General features: G+C 32.4%; 3 protein-coding genes across 6 annotated transcripts; 2 read left to right on the top strand and 1 right to left on the bottom strand.

The window, feature by feature from the left end:
• Positions 1–529: 529 nt before the first annotated feature.
• LOC107909075 (protein PELOTA 1) lies at positions 530–8,128 on the top strand. The gene is made up of 16 exons (XM_016836463.2): positions 530–851; positions 924–1,006; positions 1,818–1,890; positions 2,026–2,100; positions 2,184–2,240; positions 3,114–3,159; positions 4,254–4,329; positions 4,983–5,058; positions 5,212–5,244; positions 5,336–5,404; positions 5,574–5,680; positions 6,180–6,252; positions 6,371–6,409; positions 7,076–7,170; positions 7,637–7,743; positions 7,828–8,128. The coding sequence occupies exons 1-16, from the start codon at positions 801–803 to the stop codon at positions 7,899–7,901; spliced, it is 1,134 nt and encodes a 377-aa protein (XP_016691952.1). The 5' UTR covers positions 530–800; the 3' UTR covers positions 7,902–8,128.
• Positions 8,129–10,236: 2,108 nt separating this feature from the next.
• LOC107909074 (uncharacterized) lies at positions 10,237–16,669 on the top strand. Its single transcript, XM_016836462.2, has 8 exons — positions 10,237–11,038; positions 12,147–12,238; positions 12,368–13,068; positions 13,158–13,228; positions 13,498–13,587; positions 13,701–13,901; positions 14,815–14,947; positions 15,881–16,669. The coding sequence occupies exons 1-8, from the start codon at positions 10,670–10,672 to the stop codon at positions 16,042–16,044; spliced, it is 1,821 nt and encodes a 606-aa protein (XP_016691951.1). The 5' UTR covers positions 10,237–10,669; the 3' UTR covers positions 16,045–16,669.
• Positions 16,670–17,080: 411 nt separating this feature from the next.
• On the bottom strand, positions 17,081–20,799 carry LOC107909073 (uncharacterized). 4 transcript variants are annotated; one of them, XM_016836457.2, is made up of 6 exons: positions 20,620–20,799; positions 19,760–19,860; positions 19,572–19,649; positions 19,383–19,454; positions 19,201–19,298; positions 17,081–18,159 (listed from the first exon to the last, which is right to left on the bottom strand). In XM_016836457.2, exons 1-6 carry the CDS (start codon positions 20,641–20,643, stop codon positions 17,576–17,578), a joined length of 957 nt encoding a protein of 318 aa, XP_016691946.1. In that variant the 5' UTR covers positions 20,644–20,799; the 3' UTR covers positions 17,081–17,575. The 4 variants fall into 4 exon arrangements, with proteins under 4 accessions (XP_016691946.1, XP_016691947.1, XP_016691948.1 ...); XM_016836458.2 differs by lacking the exon at positions 20,620–20,799 and adding an exon at positions 20,478–20,600; XM_016836459.2 differs by lacking the exon at positions 20,620–20,799 and having other exon boundaries at positions 19,572–19,662.
• Positions 20,800–26,947: the final 6,148 nt, after the last annotated feature.

Here is a 26,947-nt window from a genome sequence, read left to right as displayed (position 1 = left end):
TCATTGAATCAACTACATACGTAATTTTTTCATACAACTTCTCAAAACAAAGCATAAGTTATTCATTTTTTTTATTCACCTATTTTTTTTTTAAATTAGAGTAGAAAGTTATCGACTCTTTTTATTATTATAAAAATATAATTGTTCATCAAAAATTAAAAAAATTATATAAAATATTAATTTTCACCCAGTAATATGATAAATTTTAGTGCTAATTTAAAAATTTCAAAATTTAATATTACAATTTTTTAATAATAAAATTTAATATTATAAGTTTATCAAGCACTAATTTAATTAAAAAATAAATGGAGTAAAATTATAAAAGTAGTATAAATAAATAATTTAGTTAACAAACGAAAAAACTACTCTTTCTATCCGATCACTCCAAATTCCAAATACACCCTTAAGAATTATAAAGTAACATGTCACAAATTTATAATTACAAATAATTACATCTAAATTAAATTATTAAGTGGGTTTCTGGGCTTTTTTTTTAAATAAAAGAATTTGTATACATATATAATATTTACTTTCATTACGCTTACTCTTTTGTTATTACTTAATCACAGCTTCTATCAACACCGCTGACGTCGCGTCGTTATATTCTACCTCACCGCCATCGGCCGACGTCCTCCCTTCTTCTTTCATAATTCATATCACATCTCAAATCCTGATTATTTTCCCTTTAATTTATACCCTTTTCGTGTTTATATACTTGCAAGTTCGTATTTGGGTAAATTCAATTTCAAGCTAATTCTTTTTAAATAAAAGGAGGAAAAACAGATTTTATAGTGAAAATCATGAAGGTCGTACACCGAGACCTAGTTCCCAATGGCCCTGGCAGCGTCAAGGTAAAAAAAGAGAGGGATTTTTTCCCTTTGAGTTTTGATTTTTTCTTTTTAATGTAATATTATTGATTGCAGATGATACCAGTGGATTCAGAGGATCTCTGGTTTGCTTACAATTTGATAGCTACTGGGGATTGGGTTATGGCTCGAACTGTCAGGTATTTTTTTGGTTCCATTATTTAACTGTGTGCTTTCTTTTTTGAATTGAATTTAGCTGCTTTATATCGTTATGGATGAGGTAATTTAGGGTTTTACAGAGCTTTTATGTAGTATGATTAGTTTAAATTCTATAATGTTCGTCTTCATTTTTAATGTTACTGTTTTCTGTTAATATGGCGTTTCTTGTTCATGAATTAGTAGTACTCATAAGTCGGTTATTTGTTAGTTGATGATTAAATATTTTTTTTTCTCATGGTAGCTTTGGTTCAAGAAATAAAAAAACATTTATGTCGGTTGCATGAATACTCCTGCAATCATTCTTATCCTTCACCATCACGTCCTCATGTTCTAATAGTTTCATGTTATTTTTTATCACTTTTAACCATGTCTTTTTTGGTTTCCCCTTCAAGCTTTCACTAGATGCAACTTTAATTTGTTCCATCCTCCTAGTCGTATAAATGGTTTTTTCTCACTTTATCTTCTATAGGAATCATCCTGACGCGGAGACTGATATCCTTATTTCTAACTCGGCCCTTGTCACACTACATCATTGTAACATTTGCATCTTGGTTATACCCATCTTTTGTATATGTTTCTCTTGTCAGTCCAACATTCCATACCATATAGCAAAGCAAGTTTGATTGTTGTCCTGTAAAACTTCCTCTTCAAATTCGAAGGTTTTTCTCATACTAGGTCATAACTTTTAAGTGCAGTGATATTTTTAGCATGTAAAACAAAAATTGAAACAGGTCAATGTTTGTAAGTTTCTTGATGTCATACCTTATTAGTATTATGTGCATTCCATAATAGGAAAGTTCTAAGGGAGACAGCCGGTGGAAGAGATGCAGAGCGTGTTGCCCTGAAGTTGGAAATAAAAGTCGAGGTATGATTGTTTAAGACTGCCAATTGATTTTTCTCAGTTTTTTGACCTGCCAATATGTTTTAACAGCGTGGTTGGTTTTTAATTTTGTAGTTAATGTATGAATATTAGTACTGATATCATGTCATATTTCTTTAGGCCATAGATTATGACAAAGAAGGATCTGTCTTGCGTATAAGGGGAAAGAACACCTTGGAGAATGAGCATGTTAAGGTAGGTGCACCGTAGGATTTTGTCCCTTTTTTCCCTCCTTTTTCTTCTTCTTGCTTTTAAAATGCACCATCATCTTGTTGCAGATAGGACAATTCCATACTCTCGAACTTGAGCTTCAGCGACCTTTTGTTTTAAGAAAGGTAGCTATCCTTTTTGGAATAGTCTATATCATTGTATCTTTTCCTGTTTGTCCTCTTGCTTTGGGTGCTATATCTGTGCGATATAAAAATTGTATGCTTTTAGGCATCTCTCTCAAATGTCTACTGTTGATAGTTATGAATGTTGCTCTAGTTGCTACACTTCATCTGTGCACATATTCCTGTATAGTTAGAGAATCTTTGATATTGTATGAATGATATGTTGTTTAGTTTCTACATGTTTTGGGTTTCTTAGAGATATGCCATGTACGTACATATCTGACCGGAAAGATGTATCTCTGTCTCTGGCTGGGTGTGCTAGAAAAGAGGGATGGGGGCCATCAAGAATCCTTGAGAGGGGATAGTTGACAGAGGTCAAAGGCATGGACATAAGCTTGAAAAGTAAAATTGCTTACTGAAACCTACATTTAGAAACTAATTAGAACAAGAAAGCACATATTATCTAGTTTTATTCAAGTTATAGAAAGCAAGAAAATGTGGAATGGCTCATGCCCAAATTATAGAAATCATTGAGAAATCTTAATTGTGATTCTAGCCTATCCTGATTGCAACACTAAATACTGATTAAACTTCTAGGTTATATTCTCTGTAGCCGTTATTTCTTTTATACCCTTCTGAACAAAAGTCTTCTTTTGTAATTCATGGACCTGATGGAATGTCATTATCTCTGCACATAATATTAGCTAGTTGCTTGGATTATGTTCTTCAGAGCTTTTGTTTTATGTGATTAGTCTTATTGTTGTTCATCTATTACTAGTATTTCTGTTATTGTTTCTCTTTAAAGCGTACTGTCTTCTCTCTTTCAAAGTATTTGATACTCTCACTGAATTGTGGAATTTTTGTTGCATATTTTAGAAAATATGGGACTCATTGGCATTACATGTTCTCCGGCAGGCCTCTGGTATGTAGTCTGACTTCTCCAATTGTCTGTATTGCTACAGAATGAAAGCATCTGTTGTTTATTATTGTGCTTAGAGCTGATTTCTGAGTTTCATTTGTGTTTGATGGCAAATTCCTGTTATCTTGGTTAGTGTTTCTGAGAAGTGTTTTCTAGGATCAGAGAATTTTTAGCTGATTTACCTCTGCACTTCCTGCTTAAAGTGTTGATTTTAATAAGAAGGGGAAAGAATCTCTTATAGCTTCACAACTACGGTTAAAGAGTTCATGATTAGGGCTGTTTGCCAGTTCTTATTTAGTAACAGACTGGCATATCTTGTGTCAGTTAAACTGGTAGTTTGTGGCATTAATTTAGGTTTGATTCCTTCATTTAGTGCTGTTGATTTTAGGCTTGGTATTAACATTGAACCACCATGCAATCACATGGGTCTAAAAATGGTATCACATGTCATCATCTAGATAAAGCTGGCAAAGCTATTGGTTTTAGTCCTGGTATTAACATTTTATCACCATACCCAAAAACTTGTCCAGTCCGATTTTGAATCTAAAGTGACCCTGCCTGGCTTAGAAATTCCAAAAAAATGCTTTTGTACTTTTTTATTAAAAATATTTATAGTACTAATCAGCACCACCTCATAAAGTTTCAGGCTGGCATGTTATCATCAACAAAAATAGTCATGTGGCCTAATTTAACTATAAAGCTTTAACCTTGTTATCAGCTGTTCTTAAATTACATTTTATTGAATAAAACCATTAAAATTCGGAACTGAAATAATGGAGGAACAAATTCAGGCTTCAACCAAAAAAATACTAAAATGATGACATTCCTACTTTATATTTGTTACTTGTCACAGTGTCTTTGTCTATCTGCTTATCTCTTCTAATCATTGAATAAGTGTTTGGATTCTCTTCTCCCTCCTTTTGTTTCTTGCCTTTCTCCTAAAATATGGTTTTGTCTTCTTGTATCTTCATTTGCTCTGTAGTTTGTCTTCTGTGTCTCAACTTCAGTAATGCAAATTTAGGTTGCATCACTTTTCTATTTGAAAGGTTTTTAACAAGTATGATTTAACTTTGCAATTACTGCTTAATATATTTCAGATCCTGGTGCGAGTGCAGATCTGGCTGTGGTACTAATGCAAGAAGGGCTAGCAAATATTTTGCTTGTTGGTAAAAGGTATGTGTGACTAACTTGAAGAATGAATTTGGTACTCTGCTTTAGATGCTTGTTAAGGTGATAATATGAAGTTGGGAGATTATCCTTTACTTTGTTGGGTGCCTGACATCCCTAGAAATCTAAGATGTGGAGTTCAAAAAATCATTTAATAAAGGCGCTTGACATCTATGGGATGATTTGTGGTGTTTCAGTTTTTTGGTGATAAGGATGCTAAAGTATTCCACTTTGTAACTTGAGTATCTCTTCTGGTTTGTACTAGTCCTCTTTGTAGCATTTCTTTCTAGAAAAGACGGGGTTGTATTTTTGTTTCTTAAACTTTTGTTAAGTATTGACGTAAATTGTCAGGAAAAGATTTTGGGCAAGTGTATAAGAGTGTTGGGAGCAAGTGCCAGTCCTTTCTGAAGTAGAATTCATCAGTTGCAATTTTTTTTGTTTGGAATGAAATCATAGGTTGCATTTAGGAAGCACATGAACCTTCATTTTAAATCATCCTTTTCAAAGTATTACTCATGAGAAGATGCTGTTACACCACCATGTCTGCTTGATCCAGTTCCTGTCTGCTACTTGCATATTTGACTTTCGAATGTTAATTTCTTTAGTATTTAATGGTGTACAAGATTTTTAACTTACTACCATTGTGATCTGTACAATAGTATGACAAGTACCCGTTCACGGATTGAAACTTCAATTCCTCGTAAGCATGGACCTGCCATTGCTGGTTATGAATCGGTATGTATTTTAAAAAAAAATTATTCTTATACATTTGGAATTTGTTTCTGATTTAGAAAGCCCTGTACCTTTGAGATCATGTAGTCAGAATTGGGTTTTGTTCTCTACCTTGTTACTTTGTGTACTTATTGGTTTCTTTTTAACATTCTACAGGCTTTGAAGAAGTTCTTTGAGAATGTTCTACAGGTCAGTTATACTTGAATTGTAATGTCACTGTTTTATATGATTTTAAGTGCATTTATTTTATTTCTAAGTTGTTTTTGTGCATCTTTGATAGGCTTTCCTCAAACATGTTGATTTCAATGTTGTTCGCTGTGCTGTTATTGCTAGTCCTGGCTTCACAAAGGTCTGAGACAAAGCCTTCTAACTCATTTCCTTTCTAATTGCCTTGATTCTTCGTTTACTTCAATTTTCCTTAGGCAATAACTCATGGAAAGACATTTTACAGCAATTTTCTGTTTAAACATGTGTTACATTTGGCTTTATTATCTTTTTTATTTCTTTATATGTTTCAGGACCAGTTCCATCGTCATCTTATGTTGGAGGCAGAAAGAAGACAATTGAGGCCAATTATTGAGAATAAGTCGCGAATAATTCTTGTACATACTAGCTCCGGATATAAGTAAGTTTGCTTTCTGCTTCAGCTTTTACTCTGCTAACTGTAATGGGCAATGTAAATTTGCCTTGCATCTAAAATACGTTTATCTAGGGGCTCGATGTGATATATTAACAGTTCCATTATTTCGGGACATCTATATTCTGTGTCTCGAGAATTTCCTTGTACATTCTTAGTGAACCACATTATGTTCTTTGCTTCCCTACTCACTTACATTGCATTCAGTATCTATTTTGAAAAATCTGGCATTAGAATATACTAGTCTACACATTAAGAACTCTATAGAACGATGTTCACCTACTTTGTGATCTTCAATAAAATATGGGGATTCTGAAATGCTTCGATCTGGTAACAGGAGTGTAAAAGTTGATGGCTTCATTTGTCTTACCTATATTCCTTAGTGAATTCAGATGCCCTTATAAATTTTCTAACTGATGCTATTTTATTTCAGAGCTTTAGTACAAATATGAAATATGGATCTTAGTGTAACTTGACTATAATGCAGGCATAGTTTGAAAGAAGTCTTGGATGCCCCAAATGTTATGAGCATGATAAAAGACACCAAAGCAGCGCAAGAGGTATTATAGAAACCATACCAGGCTAAGAATTTTATTTTTTTATTCATTGGTTGTTACTTGTTTTTATTTATTTCTTCTCATAACAGCTTTTTATGCTTTGTTTCCCTAATTTTACCAGGTCCGAGCTCTCAAGGATTTCTTCAACATGCTTTCAAATGTAAGGTTCAAACTTAGTGTTTCTACACTATTTTTTGGTTGTATTCCATGTATAGAATGACTTAATGATACTTTCATTTTTGTTAATATGTTCTTACTTGCATTAAGAGAATGAAAGTCGAAATGTGGTTTATCTTTTAATATATGGTGAAAGTGAAGGTTATGAAACAGAGCCCAATAACAATGACTAGAGTGACTTAGCTATGGGCTATAGGTTAATTGTGTTTTGGCCTTTTCATGGTAATTAAGTAGTTTGGGTTAATGATCTGGCTGGCCAAACAATATATAATTGTATACAATGTTTTTAGTTGATTAATTAGAAGTGAATATTAAGTATTTTATTACACTTTAAAACATTACAAACGAAAGGACATGATTCCGAATGAAGATGCTGCACAAAATGAATGTGTCAGAATTGATGTTCCTGGTGTCATGAATAGTTACCAAAAAATGACTTCTCTCACAGACACGAGTATATGCATGTGCACACATGCACATGGATGTATATGTACAGAATGTGTGTGCCCATATTAATTAGTTGAGGAAGTGGCTGAGGGAACTGGAGTCTTGGCTGGATAAACAATGGCTCGATTGCTTGTTTTAGAACTTAGTTGTCTTCTATTTGGCTATGTTCTTATCTTATAGTTGCTTTGGTTTTATCATAAAGGATCCGGCACGTGCATGCTACGGACCAAAACATGTGGAGGTTGCCCATGAGCGAATGGCAGTTCAAACACTTCTTATTACCGACGATCTCTTCAGGTTGGTATATCATATGATCAACTCAATATGTTTGGACAGTTGTTTAGATTGAATGAGAATTTAGTAGCACATAATTGTTTTTCCGTTTCCTGCTGTTATTCTGCTGATATTCTCTGGATTTGACAGTGAGATTGATGGAAAGCACACAAAAATTGCTGTACAATTCAAATTTATCTGCTTGCTGTAGCAATATGTCTTTATGCATGAATACGTAGAACCTCGGAACGAATAAGTCACTTAGTACACGCATCGTGGTCCTATTTTAGGATTTTGACCATGTTATATTTACACAGTGACACAGTAAAAGGAAAAACAAAAAACACGACATGCATAAATGGATTGCCAAATCTATTACTGACATTAGAGGGTTTGGGGTGTTAGTGTTCACTATTTTGTATCATTCTCGGGGTCGGCCTTCTTTCTTTCATATAGCTTATTGTCATTTAATTGCTGACTTCGCATGCAGGAATTCGGATGTAATTACGAGGCAAAAGTATGTCGGTTTGGTGAACTCTGTTAAGAATTCGGGGGGCACTGCTCACATTTTTTCGTCTATGCACGTATCAGGGGAACGTGAGTATTCGTTTGCTGCATTTGGTCTTTTCTTTTTATAATTTTTCCGAATTCCGTTACACTCATTTTCACATCCATATTCAGAACTGGCACAGCTGACCGGCATTGCGGCAATCCTTCGTTTCCCTCTTCCGGATCTGGAAGACATCGAAATGTAGGGTACCGTTTTCTGCATATGTTCGGAGTTTCCGGCATCGAGATTTTATACTGTACTCATATTTCTCCCCCTTTTCGGTCATATATATATAATGTGTTAATCAGTATTTGAACTGTATCATATCCAGATACTAGCGAGTATTTAATCAACTCTAGAAGTGTAACATTATTTCATTCAGTGTGTTATGGAAATAAAATATTTAATTCAAAAGTTTTCTGCATTATCCTACATCTGGCTTTCTGGGTACATCCTACGGCTTTAAATTATTGTTTAAATATTTTAATAGTTTTTTATAAATCTTTAATGGATGAGTTGGTTGGATAAGTTAAACTAGAAATCGAGACCACCAATTCAATTTTAAAAATTTGATATGGAGCTTAGTTTTGATTTTTAATTTTCATTATTTCTCGTTTAAATATTTAATCAATTGATAAAATACAGATTCAATCAATGAGTATTTGATTATATTTCTTTTAATAATCATTTAATACATATAATATTTTGTTTAAATTAAATTTCTTTACTAAAGTCAATCCAATTATTGAACCACTGAAAAAAATGATTAATATTCTTTTTCGTTAAAAGTTAATATTCGATTCAATACCTTTTTTATTGAAAAACTAAATAAAATGATAAAAGAAAAAACCAAAAAAAATGCAGAGTATTTTGGCTCATTCTCGACCGTTGAACAGTTTTCATTGAATTTACAGTCTTGTAACGTGGCCCCCAAACTCTCTGTGTTGCATTCATACATACAGATATAGAAAATAAATACAATTTTTTTAAAAAAATTATACGAATAATAAACATTTTAAACATGATTAATATAATATTAAAATACATACTTATATAAATTATTAAAGTTTATACAAATATTATGACATCTAATTGTATATTCTTTTATAAATATAAGAGATAATTTAATTGAGGAATTAATTTGGACAAGGATTGATTTATTTATTTTTAATAAAAAATCAAAATACAAATTGTCCCTAAATACAGGGACTTTTTTTTAATACTTTTACCTTTTATAAAAGTAAAATAAAGTATATATACTAAAGAACACATATATAAAACGAAAGAAAGAAGACTTTTCTGATTAGTTTTATAAATATTAATTTTATTAATTTAAATCTAAAATATTCCTTTCCGTTAGAATAATTAATCAAATAATTGAATTGAAATTAATAAAACCGATTCAAATATTGCTATTTAAATTGGTTTCTCATTTTATTTATAATATAGTTTAAATTTAACTCGTCAGATTTAAGAATCGATTTGATGAGAGATATAAAATCAATTGATTCGTAAATAAATATGTGCTGATCGAATCTGGTTAAAATTTTCGAACAACATATTTTTATAATTTTTTAAATATATTTATTCTAAACCAACAGGTGATTTTGACTCATTTCACCAATTCGAAATCCATTACTTACTCAGCCGTACCAAATAGTCAAATAGGATCTAATTCAACGTGTTTCACTTTTTGTATAGAAGGAGAAATAAAGCAAGCTAAATATTGGAAATATAAGGGTTAAAATACCTGAGGTCCCTATATAGAGACTAGATCAAATTATTTTCTATATTATTAAAAAGAATTAACTAAGTTTAAATTGTAATAAAATTAATATTTACTGTATAAAAATGTCTTGAAAATTATTTTTCTTATTTGCAATTTAATTTCAAACAGAAGATTTCATTTAAAGAACCATAAAAAAAATAAAAATATTAATTTTATTAAAAAATAAATGATTTTTTTAAATAGTAACTATTAACTCTATTTTAATTTGATATTATTTGAATCTTTTTAACAGTATAAGGATTAAATTAAACCATTTAATAATAAATAGACTAATTTGATTAAATCTCTATAATAAAGCACCTCTCAAATACATTCACCATTATATATTAACCCTTTGAGTAATAATCAAATCAAATATTACACTGAAAATCGATTTTTTCTCACCCAGCCGTCCTAAATACACAAATTGGAAATAATTCAACGTGCTCCACTTTCTTTTTTTTTATAGAAGGAAAGTTCAAGCAAAATACTGGAAATATGGTATCTTTTATAAAAGGAAAATAAACTATATATATATTCTATATATTCTTTAATATTTATGGTAAAAGTACTATGGAGGCTATTCTATTAAGAGTTAGATTATATTTAACCCTATTTATTAAAAAAAATAAATTAATTCCTATTATTAAATTAAAGAATAAATTGATCCTTTTATCAAAAATTTCATTCATTCCTACTATCTGGTTATTCAGTCGGCAAGCCAATTTTAAACAGTATAAGTTGATGAAAATTTCAACATAGAAAATGAATTTGTTCTTTGATTTAACAGAGATAGACTAATTTACTCATTTTCTGACTAATACAGGCGTCTCCTTGGTAGTTTTTCCATTTATATATATAAAAATCATATATTCATATAAAAGAAAAAGAAGAAGCTTTTTCTTTATTCCTGTGGATCTTTGGTCACATATTCACATGGACATGGAGATGGGTCTCAAACATTCGTTTCTTTTTACCTTTCTCTTCCCTTCCAAGTTTCCAACTTTGATTCTCTTTTAACTGAAAAACCAGAGCCCCAAACTCATACGTTTTCTAACACCTTCCCCTTTCAGACCAAGTCCTTTGCCCCAAATCTTTGTCACAAAAACCCCAAACAAAAAACTTTGAAGGTCCCATTGAAAATAACCCATTTCAAATAACCCATTTCGAAAACCAATCCCAACCATGCTATTTTGAAACAAAAAATGGCTAGTTGTCCTCAAAACTCAATCTTGTACAACGGTACCCGTTGTGCTTGTCAAATTGGTCGTTTTCTCAATGTTGCTGCCAACAGTTGTATTACTTATGCTGGGAATTCAGCTATTAAAACTGATTCTGGGATTGATTATTATGCTATTTCGATTCCAAAGAACATTTTGTCATTTGATTCAATCAAGAAGTTTACTCAATCCCAAGCTGTTTTCTTGGAAGCTACGCTTGTGATGTTGCTTTCTTGGCTTGTTTTTTGCTTCTTTTTGAGGTTTATGAAGCTTGGTGATGGAAGAAATGTTTGGTTTAAGATTAGGTGGTGGATTAGTCGTTTGGATGTTTGCTTTGCTACTAGGCATTGGCTGGTTAGTCCCCTTCTTTTAATCTTCTTACAGTAATGAATTCTTTTTAATGTACTAGAAAGTTAAAAAAAAAAGGGCATCTTGCCTTTCTAGGATTCGAACTTGAGGCATTTTTAAATGCTCCAAATGCAATTTCAATGTTGTATTGGCTTATATCTTTATGGTTTCTAGATGGACTAAATTGAAATTCTAGCATTTTTTGTGCCAAACTACAATTTTAACATATATTCATTTAGGATTTTATACATTTGGAGGGACTAAAGCAGAAATTTTCCACTTTAAGGGGGCCAAATGGATTTATATGTGTTTTTCCTAAGTGGGATTTCTTTTTTGCAGTCAACAAGTATGTATAGATATGTTATTTGGATTATTTTGGACTCGGGTGTAAGTGTCCGATAGGTATGTATCCAATACGGGTATATTTAGTGTATTTGGAGGATCTTTGGGAGGTCATTTTCGAAAAATGTGCAGGATATTTCAAGTAAAATGAAGAGTCTGAGCGACATAGATATATAGGATGATGGTTGAGATTTTGGAGTGCTTTGAAAATTTTGGGGTGACCTAGGGATTGATTTTTGTTAGCTAATTAAGAAGTCCTTGTTAATGTGTTTTTGTAAGCTATGTAAGTGTCCGATAGGACATGTATCTGATATGGGTATATTTAGTTTTTTATTCAATGTTTTTCATATATTTGAAGGACCTTTAGAAGGTCATATTTCATATCCATGTTCAAATATGTGCTGTGGTATTTCAAGCAAAATGAAGAGTCAGAGCAACATAGATGTATAGGATGATAGCGTGCTCGAGTTTAGATTTAGATTGTCTTGAAAAGTTTGGAGTGACCTAGGTATTGGTTTATGTTAGCTAATCAAGAAGTCCTTGATAATGTGTTTTATTGAGATGTATTTAACTTTTGCATGCTTGGATTCGGGTGTCTTATTGTTGAAACCGGTCATTTGGATCTTACTTAGGAAGGTTGAAAGAAATTGAAATTCGTATGTCTAAGGAATGATTACAATTATGATTTTGGGAACTAGAATAAAAGTATGTTAAACATGTTTTCTTGATGTATAAACCTGATAAACTTTGACTTGTATCCTTTGTTATTTAGGATGATCAAAAATTGGTTGTGAAACGGAAAACAGAACTCGGTGGAACTTTCTCGATTGCTAGTTGGATACTTTTCACTGGGCTGTTTGCTGCGTGAGTGAGGATAATGTTCTCGAAGCAAGCATTTGATTTTCGAATTCTTATGGATGTTTCTTAAACCCTTTTGACATATGAATACACATTGATTTACGTTTTCCTCCTCGTCTTCATGATTTATCTTAGGTTGCTTTACCAGCTCATCGCAAAGAGAACCATTGAAGTACATAACGTGATAGCGACAAATGCACCTGACCTAGCTTCCTTCAGGAATGACGTTGAATTTAACATGACCGCTGTTTCTAGTATGAGTTGCTCGAATTTACGGACTCCTACTACTTTACTTTCCGGAAGTTCCGGTTTCCTTGAAGACAAAGTTCTCCCTATTTCGGATATTCTCAATGTTTCATGTCATAATACAAGTTTAGGGCCAACTATAACTCTCAAGTGCAGCAATTGTCGACTCAATCAAGATTTTATGTCCATTTCATGGCAATTTGTCGATCTTCCGAACAGCCCTGCAAGTGCTGTAGGTTTTCAGTTCAATGTAACTGCGAAAGATCATATTAGGAGAGATCATGTGAGTTTCGTTAGTGGAACATTGATGAATGGTAGCAACTTTGATAATAGCCCGGTTACATTCAGAGGGACAGACACAAACATATTGATATTCAATTTATTTCCCCGTATATACCGCAGTGCAAAAAATCTGAGGCTAATTCAACCTCTCTTTCATGAATTCGTCCCCGGGTCGTCTTTGCGTGACACTTCTCAGCTCCGAGCCTCACTCGAGAATGCTAATGATGGACTAATCAACACTACATTATATGTCAACTATCTTTCTTCCTACATCATTGAGACCGAAAATCAAAATATAATAGGTGCTGGTGAGTAATTTTCCTTGCCTGTGCGTATTTTGTTTAATTTCGGTTGCTGTTCCTTGTATTAATGCAATATTGTTTTATTCTACTTGCAGTGGGTTTCCTTGCTGATCTTGGTGGGTTATATTGCATTAGTATGGGGATATTTTTCTATCTCTTGGTGCAAGTAAGTTGCGTCCCTCATGAGCTTATCGTTTCATTCTTTCTTTATACGTTCTCCCTTCATTTTCCGGATATATTATAAAGATTCAAGTATAGATTGATCGAGGACCTTCTATTGTCAAGAACTGATGATATTACGTTTTATTAATACCCTTCTTTTCGATGAACTGAAAAATGCTTATATTCAGTATTTGTGCATCATGACGAAAAAAAAAAACGGAGCTTGAAGTATTCGACATTTCGTATATAACCTGCTTGGTATGTACTTTGTAGTGTGAGTTCAGAATAAAACGGCTTCGCAACGAAGATAGCATTTTACGGAGGATCAGAAATAGAAGAAAAGCTCAAGAACACTGGGATAAAGTAATTTCTTTCTCATAAGAACAAATAGCCTATTTTTTAATCAACTCAAGTATTTCTCTCTGATTTAGTCCTTTAGTACAGTTGCAGTACACTAATGTGCTTTTCTTTACCAGGTGAGAAAATACGTCATGTACACGTGGAATTGCAGCGCATTGGATGTTGACAACCACTCTAAAGCAGAACCTGGTCATGGTTGTTTCCAACTTCCATTGGGCCCTGGTAATGGATCTGTTCGTGGGGGTGGGTCATCGAGGAAGCGAAAGCAGCTACGTGAGACAGAATTAAGTTTTCACAAGCAAGTCTCCAGTGAAAAGGTAGATTCTATCAATATCGTTGTTAACACTCGAGGGATCTTGTTTGACATGTCTGCAATTTATTTTAGTTACTAGTCATTCTTAAGTGAGTCCAGTATGCAAATTGTTTTGACATGTCTGCAGAATCGAGTTACCTGTACTTGGTAATATGACTGTTATCAATGGCCAAGTAATGTAGTTTTACCTAAAACTGTGTTGGTTGTCCAAACTGAAGTACTAACATGAGTCGAGTATCCAATGATCCTCCAAATATATCTGAAAAGGAAACGGTAAAAAGACCTTTCCAGTCCCTCTCAGTTTTGAAATTGAGCAAATTGGTCCTTTCAAAAAATTGGAGCAATTTAATCCTTGCCAATTTTGAAAGTGAGCAACTAAGGACAATTAATCACGATGTTACTATTTCCCGTCAATTGTACATAGTTTTGATTGGTATAGTTACAAATTTATCCTTCGATGTTTACATATTTTGTCATTTTGAGCTTAATTTTAAAAAATTGAACAAATTCAGCCTTAACATTTACGCAAATGTTGCAAGATAAATTTGTTAAATTAGGATCAAATTGGCAGAATGTGTAAAGTTTGAGGTCTAAATTTATTATTATACCAGTCAAAATCATGTACAATTAATGGAAAACATTAACATATCGTGATTAATTGTCTGTAGTTGCTCACTTTTGAATTGACAGGATTAAATTGCTCTAGGTTTTTTAGAGTGACCAGTTTGTTCAATTTCGAAATTGAGAGGGACTGGAGAAATCCTTTTACCGGAAAAAAACCTAGAAAAAATTGAACATACCTGTAACCGAGTATCAGGGTTTGATATTTCCTTGGGTAAAAACCATTAGTAATTCTGTCTCGAACTTTTGGATCTATAGGTTTCTAATCGCAAGTTTTCCTTGAATGTTATATGCAGGCCCTCAAACACAATACACGTGGATCAGCTAAGGCTGAGACGAAACATTGCATCGGTTCAAAAGATGCAGTTGCTATCCAGCATCAAGCATTTGCTCTCGATGATGATATAATTCCACCGCCTCCGACACTAGGTACGAACTTAGCTATTACGATTATTATCATTATCATCACATGTTGCATGAAAAGACATAATTGGAGTTGATTTTTTTTCAAGTCATACTTGGAATTATACTTTCCACTATGCCGGGAAGGAAAAAAAGTCGTGGAGGGCTAGGGGGATATGCTTTTTGAATCACTGCTTTATTGTTTAAAGATTGTCGTGTAAACTCGTAACTATAATTAATACATCAAGATGATTTCTTACTATATGTTGAAGGTTAAAGTACCTGGGAGGTCATAGGGACCGGATCAAATTATTCCCTCTATTAAATAAATCAATTCAGTCTCTATACTATTAAAAAGAATTAAATAAGCCCAAATTGTAAGAGAGTTAACATTTATTGTATAAAAAAGGTCTTGAAAATTATATATTTTTTCAATTGCAATTCAATTCCAAAGAAAATATTTCATTTATAGAACCATAAAAACTTTAAAAATACTCTATTCCGATTTGGTCTTATTTGATTCTTTTTAACAGTAGAGGGACTAATTTGATCAGGTCCCTATAATAGAGTGACCTCTCAGTTAAACTACCAATGTTGGCCCATTATCATGGCACTTTTATCGTCTATGTTACTCCGATTTAGGTTTGGGTGTTGAATTCGGATATGTGCTTGATATGAGTATGTTCGAATTTTTCAAAGTTTTTCACGTATTGAGAGGGTCATATCTCCATAATCGTACTTGGGTATGTGTCATAGACGAGTGCTTAAATGAAACTAAAAGAGTCGGAGTAGTATAGTTAATGTCAAAGTAATGTTCTTTGAAATGAACTAGACCTTTCGTGTGATGAACTGAAACTGTATGCCTTTGTGTTCTTCGAAAACCCTTGATAGTTATTTTATTTAGCTTACATGTTTTATGTTGAAGTCACTCATTTCAGTCCTGTTCCTTGCTCAATGCAGAATTGAAGTCCGGTTCGGAGATCGAGTTGTCTGATATACAGAAGAATTTCCAACGTTTATATGACTATAATGTCATGCTGAGAGAGAAGTTCGTAGCCACCCAGTCTTTGCTTCGCGATTTAGCCGCTAAGTCCCCATCTCCAACAACAGAAAGGCAAACATAACATTGCTGAATTTATTCAATCAAATGTTCTCTCCTTGTATCCCTAGATTTTCCTGGGGTCTTTTCAGACCTTTTCCGGAAGCAAGCAAAAAAGGGTGTTTTAAGTTTAGTCCTGTTGATTCACACAGTCACCTTTAGGAGCCGGCATTCAACAGGTTTGTGTTATTCGTTTTCCTATCCTTGGTATTCTTTGTACAAAGAAAAACGTGTCTAGTCCTTTATGTTCCATCCCTCTTCCGGCTCAACTGTGTACCTACTCCACACCACTGTCGGGATTGAAAGTTTCTTTCTGGTGTGATTGGTTTATGAAGCAAGCAAAAATATGCTGTTGTACATCGATTTCGTGATGGAGCTCAAGGCTCTGTTATCCTATGTAACCATGAATACCAAGGTTTTGTGTTGTAAGATAGCATATAGCATGAACCAGGAGATTGCAAGAGAGAGCTAATCACTTTCATAAGGAAATTTTCATTTTCATATTTGTTGATTTCATTTAACCTGTGTTTGTTGTTACACTTGACAATTCACATTTGTAATGTTTTGTATAATTATTTTTAAACAAAAATAAGATGTGGATTAGACATATTAATCATGTTTATATTAGGCTGAGTTCGGTTCGATTTGAACGGGGTTTTTGGATATTTTGAGTTGTCTATTATAATTTGATTCAGTTTTTAATTTTTTCATGTTAATTTTATTTTGACAAAATCAATTTTGTTTTTATGATTTTTGGACTTTATTTGATGAAGCTTCAAAGTTTTTTAATAAATATTTTTAAAACTAATAATTTTCGAACTAAATAAAAAATAATCAATTAACTCTTAAAAAAACATTTTTATATAAAATTTGTGTTATTTTAATTTTATTTTCATTATCTTAAATATAAAATATTTGTTTTTACATCATAAAAAATTAGATTAATTATAAAATAAATCAATAAAATCAGCTAATAGGGTTATAACAAGAACCAAAACCATGCAGTCATGAGAAAAATAGCTAAAATATGAACTGAAAACAGCATGAAAAGAAGATGAATATACAAAAATGTCAAAATCTATATTATGCAAATTATTAGTACCTCAAAAATCATATAAATATAAAATACCTACAAGATTATGACACAAGAAAATACACAAACACGAAACAAATACACAATTGTCATGTCTACTCCTATAAATCATTCTTCACCGTACCTATCTCTCAAGCAAGAATCATAACACAATACAGATATCATACATGGGAGAAAGTTAAATGCTCTTTTGCACCTGCAAATATGACTCACTCCCCGCAAAAACTTAGATGTGTCTTCTGTTCCATGAAAACCAAAGCTCGAAACTCGGGTTAGATGCAAACCCGTTTTCCAGAATTTCATCAGTTCTAAGTGGAAATACTTAGAAGACGATAATGTCACCAATTACAAATTACGAAAAAACGCAAGCAAGCAGCAATCAAGCTAAACTCACATTACCTGTTTTCTCCTCGAATGGAGCTCTATCTTTAAACCGATAGGAAAAACCATAACAGCTCCTTATCTACTGTGTTGTCTTCCTTTCACTACTTCTCGAATCCGTAGCCGAGCGCAAACCTAAAGCATTAGCAAACATTCGCTTTGCAGCTCCTAGATGTTCTTCTTTAGAGTACTCTTTGTTAACTCTATTTCGACTTCTACCTGGTATACTAGCATTGGTTGGTCGCTTTTCGGTTTGTTCATCAGAAACATTCCTCTCACAAACTACCGAAGTATTATGTTTACTTGTGTTGCTATTTGCTTTACTACATGCATCCACCGGTTTCCTCTGTTCAAGAACAGCATCCTGATGAGTTTCTGTTCTCGAATTATTATCAACTTTATCTGTATCATGAACACTTGGTTCATCAGTTTTACCCCGGTCTTTCAAATCCCGGGCACTATCGTCTAGATTACATAAGTTAATTCTTTGGCCTAAAGCATGTGCAATCATTCGACGAGCTACAATAGGAACAGTTCGTGGCTTATGCTTAACAGGTTCTCGAACCTCTCCAACATCCATTGCAAAAATCCGTTCTCGAGCAGCTAAGTAAGCTGCTTCTCTTTCCTCAAGACTAAGCTCAAACGAAGGCAAGTTTTTCTCCATTACTGAAAAACAAAAGGGCGACCTTTAGATATTAACGGCCAGGTTCAACACCTTAATATTATTAGATAATCAATGTAGAGAAAAATCACTAACATATGCAGACAAAAAAATTTAGAATAATAAGTAACAAAATCGAAAGAAAAAAGCGACTCGTTCCTGTGGCATCAAATTCAGATCAAGATAAAGGATCACTTAAATCCTGGAGAGACCTCTAAATAATTAAACATGTTCAGAAAATCGTTGAGTAACGCGTGTTACTGTAATTTCTAGCGATTACAAAAATAATGATAAGAAAGACAAACTCAAAACTAGCCAACACAACTTGACATAAAATGGATAAATAAATAGTGTGTTCCATCCATTGGAGATAATCCAAAGAGAACCAAATTTCATAAACAAAAGTAACAAAGAACGAACTGATATTTTATTAAGGTAATTAGATTTGTTTTGCTAGATATGCTCTTCAAAATCTACTCCTTTTTCCTTGGAGCACACGATGACAAAAAATTGTACTTAATGACTGAAAAATTATTGGTATGCATATTGCAAGAAAGGGCACCAACTCCCTTGTTTTGGAAAGTGAATAATGGAGGACACTGAAATGGTGGGAGAGATGTATCCTTCCCCAACCCACCATAGTCCCCCATTTTTTAAACCCTCCAACTTGGTAAGATCTTGGAATCCTTCCTCGTCCTTATTTCACTTTTCTTTGGTACATAAAAGGGATATGAATATGATTTTAAATAAACTTAAATGTGCCTCTTTCCTTCTATTCCATTTTTAACCAAACAAGAGTGACAAGCTAATCCTCCCATTCCGTTCTCTCATCAATTTTCCCTATCTGTATTCCATATAGTTCCAAATGGGAAAAGGCCCATAGTAACTTGTATGGCATGCTTAGTTGCTTACTAATCCTCTATAACTAGCCCATAGAAAAGAGTGTAAAGAAAATAGATATTCTCAGCTATACATGTTATTCTTATTTCTTAAAAATTGCCAATGACTTCTTGCTTCAATAGGGAAATCATGAACATGAACTTCACCTGGTTTAGTTCCTTCTCTTGTTAATATATGGCGAGATGCTGTGAGAGACTGAGGCTCATCACACTGCCATAGTATATCACTAACAAGAATGGAAGGTCTGCAAGACAAAATGCTGCCAGGTCATGAGCACCGCTATAACTAAATTTTCCAGAAACCAACGATAAGCAAACAAATTCCGTACATTGATGTCTCTGGGCATCGTTGCAAAATCAAATGCCGATCGTCTCCTTCACCAATTGATTCATGAGCAAATCTAGCCAATTTAACAAAACATCAATACTAAAAGCTAACTAAGAAAGCTCTACAGCTCCAAATTCGATTTAACTGATGATGCATTTTATCAGCCTATCTAGTAAAAAAAGAGAAGTACCCAAATATATCTGCAAGACGATGCAGGAGAAGCCGATTGTATGAATTCATAGGTTCCAACTCTAGGATCCCATCTGAGCTGCAATCCAACACTTTTTTCATTCATAATGATCATGATTGAATGAGACTTGTACATTAAATGAACTTCCTACAATTTTGTTGTGTTGGGATGTGAGGTTATTCAGTTACCTTGTATCATCCTGAAGGAAATTCATAAAAGCCTCCTCCATTGACAGAACTAGATGCTTGCAAGGAAGATTGTCCTTAACTAGAAACGCCAGTTCCTCCACCTGCATCTCAGTATTAGTCCACCAAAAATTTACTTTTGGAAAACCCCCAAAAGCAAATGGTCTATATAATTTCTATGCAACTTTTAAGAATTAACTTTGAGATGGCAATTATTCAGTAAAATAAGCAGATTTTTCAGTTTTTGAGCACTAAAAATCAACAATGATGGTAAATAATAATTACCCAGAAAGCGAAAACGGATGGTTATCAAGTGCTTCAAGCCTTAAAGTATTTAGACACAATTCGATGAAAAACAAAAAAAAATTAACTTTTGAGACAGCACAATGTATCGTTTTACTAATTCAATTATTCAGTAAGTAATTGACTTCGAACAATAACTAGATAAACAGAATTCTCAGTTTTGAACACTAAAAACCAATAATTATGAGTAAATAATAATTACCCAGAAAGCGAAAATTGATGATTATCAAGTGCTTCAAGCCTAAACTATTTATACATAATTCGATGAAGAACAAAAATTCAACTTTAGAGACAGCAAAATATATAATTTTACTCATTCAATTATTCAGTAAATAATTGACTTCAAACAATAAGTACATGAACAAAATTTTCAGTTTTGCACACTAAAAATCAATGATTATGGGTGAATAATAATTACCCAGAAAGCGAAAATTGATGATTATCGACTGCTTCAACGAATTTATGTTCCAATTAAGCCAAAAAGAAAACACCTCAACTACTTACACATAATTCCAGACTTTTTTTTTAAAAAAAAGACAGTTTAAGAGGAAGAAGTTTACCATTGCGAACTGCGTAAAGCTCATGTTTGGTTAAAAGAAAATTTAAAATTTTTATAAGATAAACAGGTTCAGAAAATTCAGGGCGGGAAGAGAGAGAGAAAAAATAGAGATAAACAGGGAAAATTGTTCAAAGATCCGCGAGACTGTGTTTATGATGTCGTTTATTTATTTATTTATTTTAATTTTCTTTAATTTTTTGGATAATTTATACAGTACGCCTTTGAAAGTTGACGGACCGATAATGGTTCGAAAATTTTCTTTGAAATTAATAAAACTAATTTTTTTTAAAAAATCAACAGTTAAATAGATTGAATCAGTTTTGATATAATTTTATTTTTTAAAAAATTTATGAATTTTTAATTATTTATTTTTGGTTCGTTGATCGAACTTATTGAATTGAGAATCAATGATCTAACTTGTTCAATCACCGGTCTAATTATGAAAATACTGAACATGACATTAAATTATACCACATAAACACTTAAAAATTATATAAAATTTTAAGTAATAATGTGGTACAATCTCAGAGTGTTAACTCATCACACTTTATATTTTACAAGTTTAAGAACCAAAATTGACTTAATATTTAAGTTGAAGTGCTAAAGTAGACCAAAAATTCTATTATCCCCTTTAATACAGGTACTAAAGTGAACCTAATTATCAAGTTTATGGGTCAAAATTACATTTTCTTTTTTATAGAATACCTATTTCTAGGCATAACCTTTCAACCCTTAAATTGTGTCTTACTAATTATTGTAATAACTATTTTATCAATTAAGTTAAGGCTTAATTGACATCCTTTGAGATGATAGATTAGCTTAATTGGGGTTTTTTTAAAGATTTTTTATATGTTTTCTTTCGGGTTAAGTTTGGGTTTAGATAATTTTCTACTACAATCAATTTGAGTTTAAAGTTATTTTCAATCAATTGCATATGATGAGGCTCGGATATTTATAATATAAAAAAATATTTTGAAACATTACAAATATCAAATTCAAGTATTACTGTGCATAATTGTCACATATGCTTCTTCAATCATATTATGCGCGTATGCTATGTATGGATTTTGTTCGATTCTTTTTACTTCTTAATTTATTGTACTTTATATTAGTTTGATTCTATAGTGTAATTGCTCGGTATGTATTTATATTTGTGGATGTATTCTATTACCAGAGAATTGCAGTAATAAATCTTTTATTTAAAAAAAATTAGAAATAAGTTTAATTGATATACTTAAAACATTATTCTATGCATTACTTTTAATATGATTTAACCAACCAAACGTTTTTTTTGTTTTTTATAAATATAACAAAAAAATTTATTACTAATAAAAATGATCTAATTCATAAATTAATAAATCTTATGAAAATACTTTGTTAAAAAATAAATTTGATAGGAAATATAAAAGAAGATATAATTAATTAATAAATAGTTTTATTAAATACTTGTTAAATAAATAATTCGATAACAAATAAAATATAATTTTATATGATAATGAATATAAAAATGGAAAGCCAGAAAAACAGAAAAAGAATCTGAAATTCTAAGTGATGTCTACAGCTCTGCCGTCGACGGCATGGCATTCGATGACGCTTCAGCGACGGCCTCCGCTTCCTCAGCGGCGGCGTCCTTTAATAGTCCAATCCTTTAGGCGGAGCGACTTCGACACCTTCGCTCGCCGCGTGGCCTCCGGCGAGGCCTTGAAGGACGCTTGGCGAACGGCCAACGACCGCTTCGAGCAATTCGTCTTCGAAGCTAAAAAAACCGCTGAACGGTTAGACCGCCAGTACTCCGTTTCCCGCCGAATCTCCTCCGTCGTTCAATCCGCCACTGACCGTGCTCGTGAGCTCGACCGGGAGTTCGAGATTGGAACCGTTGGCGAACATCTACTATGGATTTCGTAGGAATTGCCTAGGGTCGTGTTTTATTTTATTTCTTGTCTAGAATTGAACTTCTTTTATTCATTTGGAATTTTATACTAACATTTTGTTTGAGGATTTTTTGGATATGGTTGCAGTACAGGAAGCAGCTGAATGATTTCTTAGAAACTCCATTAGGAAGAAGTTTTGCTGTAAGTAAGATTAGGCCAATATCAATTTTACTTATTTCTTGAGTTATTTTTGTAGGCTCCATTTCTTTGTTACTTGTTGCTCCTAAAAGAACTCCAATAATGCAAAAGAAATAGCGAACTTCAAAATTTTGTACTAATTTGATAAAAAGAATTGTGTATTTTGCTATGATACAAGGATTAATCCAAAGATTGTTCTTTAATTTGAAGTAAGTCATGCATTTTTATTTCCATGAAAGTTGTATCCTTGAATGTTTTATCTTCGAAATGTTCATTGCATTTATATCCAAGAAATCTAGAAAGCATAGCCAAAAGAAAAAAATTTCTGCAGAGCATTTATGATAACTAAACCATATGTTCATCCACCCCCCTTTTGTTTTTGGTTTAACAGTGATTCTAGTATGAAAGAAATATGATGTTAACATGGTTGTAGTGAGGAAAAAAATCCTTAAAAGTTAAAGGGTTTGATTTGCAATACTCGATATCATGTTTTCATTATCTCTTATGAATTAAAGAGGATGAACAACTTATGTCTATTAAGCAGCGGATATCTGACATCACTGTCATTGGGTTTTAAGATTGCTTGTATCCAAGTTGAGCTTTATGTCTACTGTAAGTCAGGTTTGGTTGAATAGTTAATATGTCCAAGTTGCTAGTTGCCTTCATTTTGGAATCCATGGATATTCATATTATTCGTATTTGTTGTTTTGGGCCTAAATGTAAGGTGAGTGTTATTGGTTTTACATGTCTGTCACTTGTACACAAGTTTGTATAGGTGGCCTTGCATTTGAGTTAGGTTCTGCGTATATTAATCTGTTCTGGGTAATATGCTTATGATTCTCATTCCCCAAATCTTTCTCCTATAAATTTAATCTTTTAAAGGTGTTTTGCTTCAGTGCGGAGAAAATGAGAGTGAATTTCTTTTGAAATTCTTAACCTTGGATAGGATCTGGATATATGTATTGTGTGCTTTGGTAATAGTTATAGTTCGTTTGCTACCTCATTTCATGTAGAGTTTTTTTCATCCATCTGCAGATGATTTTCTTCCTCTGGTTTGCATATCCGGTTGGCTTTTTCGATTCTTAATATTTGCCATGTGGATACTACCATTTGCTGGGCCTCTTCTCATCGGGACTATTGCCAATAGTCTTGTTATTAAGGTATCAGCTATCACTTATTGCTATAATATGGCACAGATAAATGCAAGATAAAAGCGATGACTTTCTGTAACATATGTGATTCTTTGTAAAATTTGTTTATTTTTCCTTGCTTTTCATCCCCGTAAAAGGTGATACTACTAGTGTCTATCTGTAACATATGGAACAATAGGTTAAACTCAAAGTCTAGTCTTCCATTATTGTACTTGCTATTCTGATGATACAGTTAAAGTAGCTCCTTCTAAACTATATCTTTACGAACAGTTAAATTAGATTGCAACTTCTTGCATGTTATGCTAGTGAGTTCTTCAAGTATAGGATGATTTTGGGGCATAAGATAGTGCTAGTTTTACTAGAATGGTGTATTGTATTTGAGTAGATTTTTTGACTTTGTATATGGTTTGAAAAGGGAATTTGATTGCAGAAGCAAACTAGGGTGCATATATTCACGATACCATTCCAAATATTTTTTAAAACCTTCTTCATTGCAGAATTTTGTTCATTACATTCAACCAACTTTATTTTACCAATAAAACATCGTTTAAAATGGCAAACTGACCTTTTTTATGATAAAAATCGGACAGGTGCTTGTCCAGCTTGTAGGAAACAGTTTGCTGGTATAAAAACCAAATGATACGCTGTGCAAGCTGTGAAACATTGTATGGCAACCAGAAGGAGACTTCTTTGGCAGAGATAGTAGGCGCACCGGTTCAAGAAAGTCCGAACCAGAAATTATCGACGTCGAGTTTGAGGAGAATGACAAGATGGTCTTGGAAATATACAGGTATGATTCTCGCTGCCATGGTCCAATGAGTCTGAACACCTCCCTCCCCTTTTTCCTAATCTCGAAAAACAGTTTTTACTCCATTTGCCATCAGTGTCTGTACTGTATATATTGTATTCTGAGTTTTTCCTGATGATAGAAAATGTTTCATTTCATAGCATTTAGCAGTATTTGACTTTGATGTGAGGCTTAGATGATGAAATTTCTGTCATGTTGGACAAAAATATGAAATTGTAACTTTAAATAAAATCTATATAGAGTTGAATAAAACCTCAAATCACTTATCTAGAAAAAAAAATCAAATCTTTCAACTATTTCAATTTTTTTTTAAATTTTTACAAAGTTTAGAAAAAAAAATTATTTTGGGATGATCTCAAATATACATAAATTTTTGTGTAATGTATATAGAAATTGATTTGCTGTATGTATGCACAAATGATTTGTTTTTTGAGAGAAATTTGTATTTTGATTGAATTTACAAAATGTCCACTTTAAGTTTAAGTTGAGAAACAAATAAGCAATTTTAAATAAATTTATGTGGAGGAAAAACAAAAAAGAAATGTTTAAATACTTGAATGGATTAAAGGATATAATCAAGTTAAGTTGCTTTTCTTTTTTTTTTTTTATCTTTTAGTCGAAGGATTATGTTTTAATTAAAAAAATTAATTATATTATGTTGAGAAAATATAATGTTTGTATATTAATAGGTAAGCATAAAATAAATACTATATGGATAACGGTATTAGTCATATGAAATTTATATAATTTAAGATTTATGCCTATTCTCATTTATATTAATGTTCAAAAGATTCAATATCCTATCTAATTTAACAATGTCAGTCAATACTATATTAAAATTTAATATTTTAATATACAGTATGTCATCACTTAATTTATTATTGAGCTTAACATTTCAAATAACTTTTTGAATAATATATGACCATTTTTACTCTTTAAACTTTATAAGCAAAAATTAACACAGAACTTATGAAGTTCAAAATTAGAAAAAAAATCAATAACATCGAAGTTCATGAAGTATTTGAGCGTATAATTTCCCTTTATGTTATTTGTTTGATAATCCTTTTATAAAACAAAACTAGATGACATATATATGAACTGTTTTAATGATTTAAATCGACTAGACTAATGACATCAGAAAAATTGAGGTATCAAAAAAAAGGTTAGATCGGTATTAAAATCACTCAAATCAGCAAAAACCTTAATAATTTTTTCATTTTATTTTAAAATTTTATGTTGAGAGAATTTAATTATCAGTTGACTGTAATCGCCATTCAAAAATCAGCTAGCAATTCAAGCAAGAAGAGAAGCATAACTGAGACATCTACTGCGTCATACAAATTTTATACAAACAAAACTAATCGTACATATCCATACATTACTGAGTCAACAACGAGTCACATATTCATGGTGAATCTTAGCAGATGTGCAACCAAGAGTTAAACCATCTCTGAAAATGGAGACTTCGAAAACAATATTTGTTTCTTTATCATCTATAACACACAAACGTCTCCACTGTGCTTATTTCCCTGTACAATAGCCCGCCATCGCCGAGCGACGCTAAATTAGGCCTGTTCCCATCCCGAGCAAATAAGCATTCCTACACGCCATGATTTATGCATATATTAAGGGTCACATCTGCTGAATTTGCTCCATGTGTTCGTCGCAAAAGCGTTCTGGGATGCTCTCCATAAGGTGATGATGCTTAGATAGTGAACAAAAAAGAAAGAAATTAACCAGAAGATTGATGGATCCATTGATGCAATGTGGTTATGCGAGTCTTTAGCATTGATAGCTGATTCTTGCTTCATAATAAATAGTTTACGTTAATATGATAGAAAATGTTCATTCGATTTTGGAGATTTAACTGATGGCATCGAAGCTAATAAACTGTCAGTTTTTTAGATTTAATGCTGATTCTTGCTTCCTAAGTAAATAGTATTTGTTGATATGATCGAAATGTTCAAATTTGAGATTTAACTGACTACAGCATCGAAGCTAGGTTGTATTCTAGTTTCTTAGATCGATGTCTGATTGTTTCTTGTTTCCCAAGTAAATAGCAGATGCTAATATGATCAAAATGTTTGATATTTTAAGATTCAACTGACATGCATCGAAGCTAAGCTGTATGCGAGTTTTTCTGATTCATGGTTGATGCTTGCTTGTTTAGCAAGTAAGAGATGTTGATGTGATCGAAATGTTTGATATTTCGAGAATCAACTGATTGCAGGCATTGAAGCCAAGTTGTATGCTGGTTTCTTAGATTGATGTCTGATGTTTCTTGCTTCCCAAGTAAATAGT

The sequence above is a fragment of the Gossypium hirsutum genome, chromosome D08 (genome assembly GCF_007990345.1).
Source record: "Gossypium hirsutum isolate 1008001.06 chromosome D08, Gossypium_hirsutum_v2.1, whole genome shotgun sequence".
Taxonomy (NCBI): Eukaryota; Viridiplantae; Streptophyta; class Magnoliopsida; order Malvales; family Malvaceae; genus Gossypium; species Gossypium hirsutum.
The sequence above is the reverse complement of the archived record's forward strand: the minus strand, read 5'-3'. Positions and strand labels throughout refer to the sequence as shown.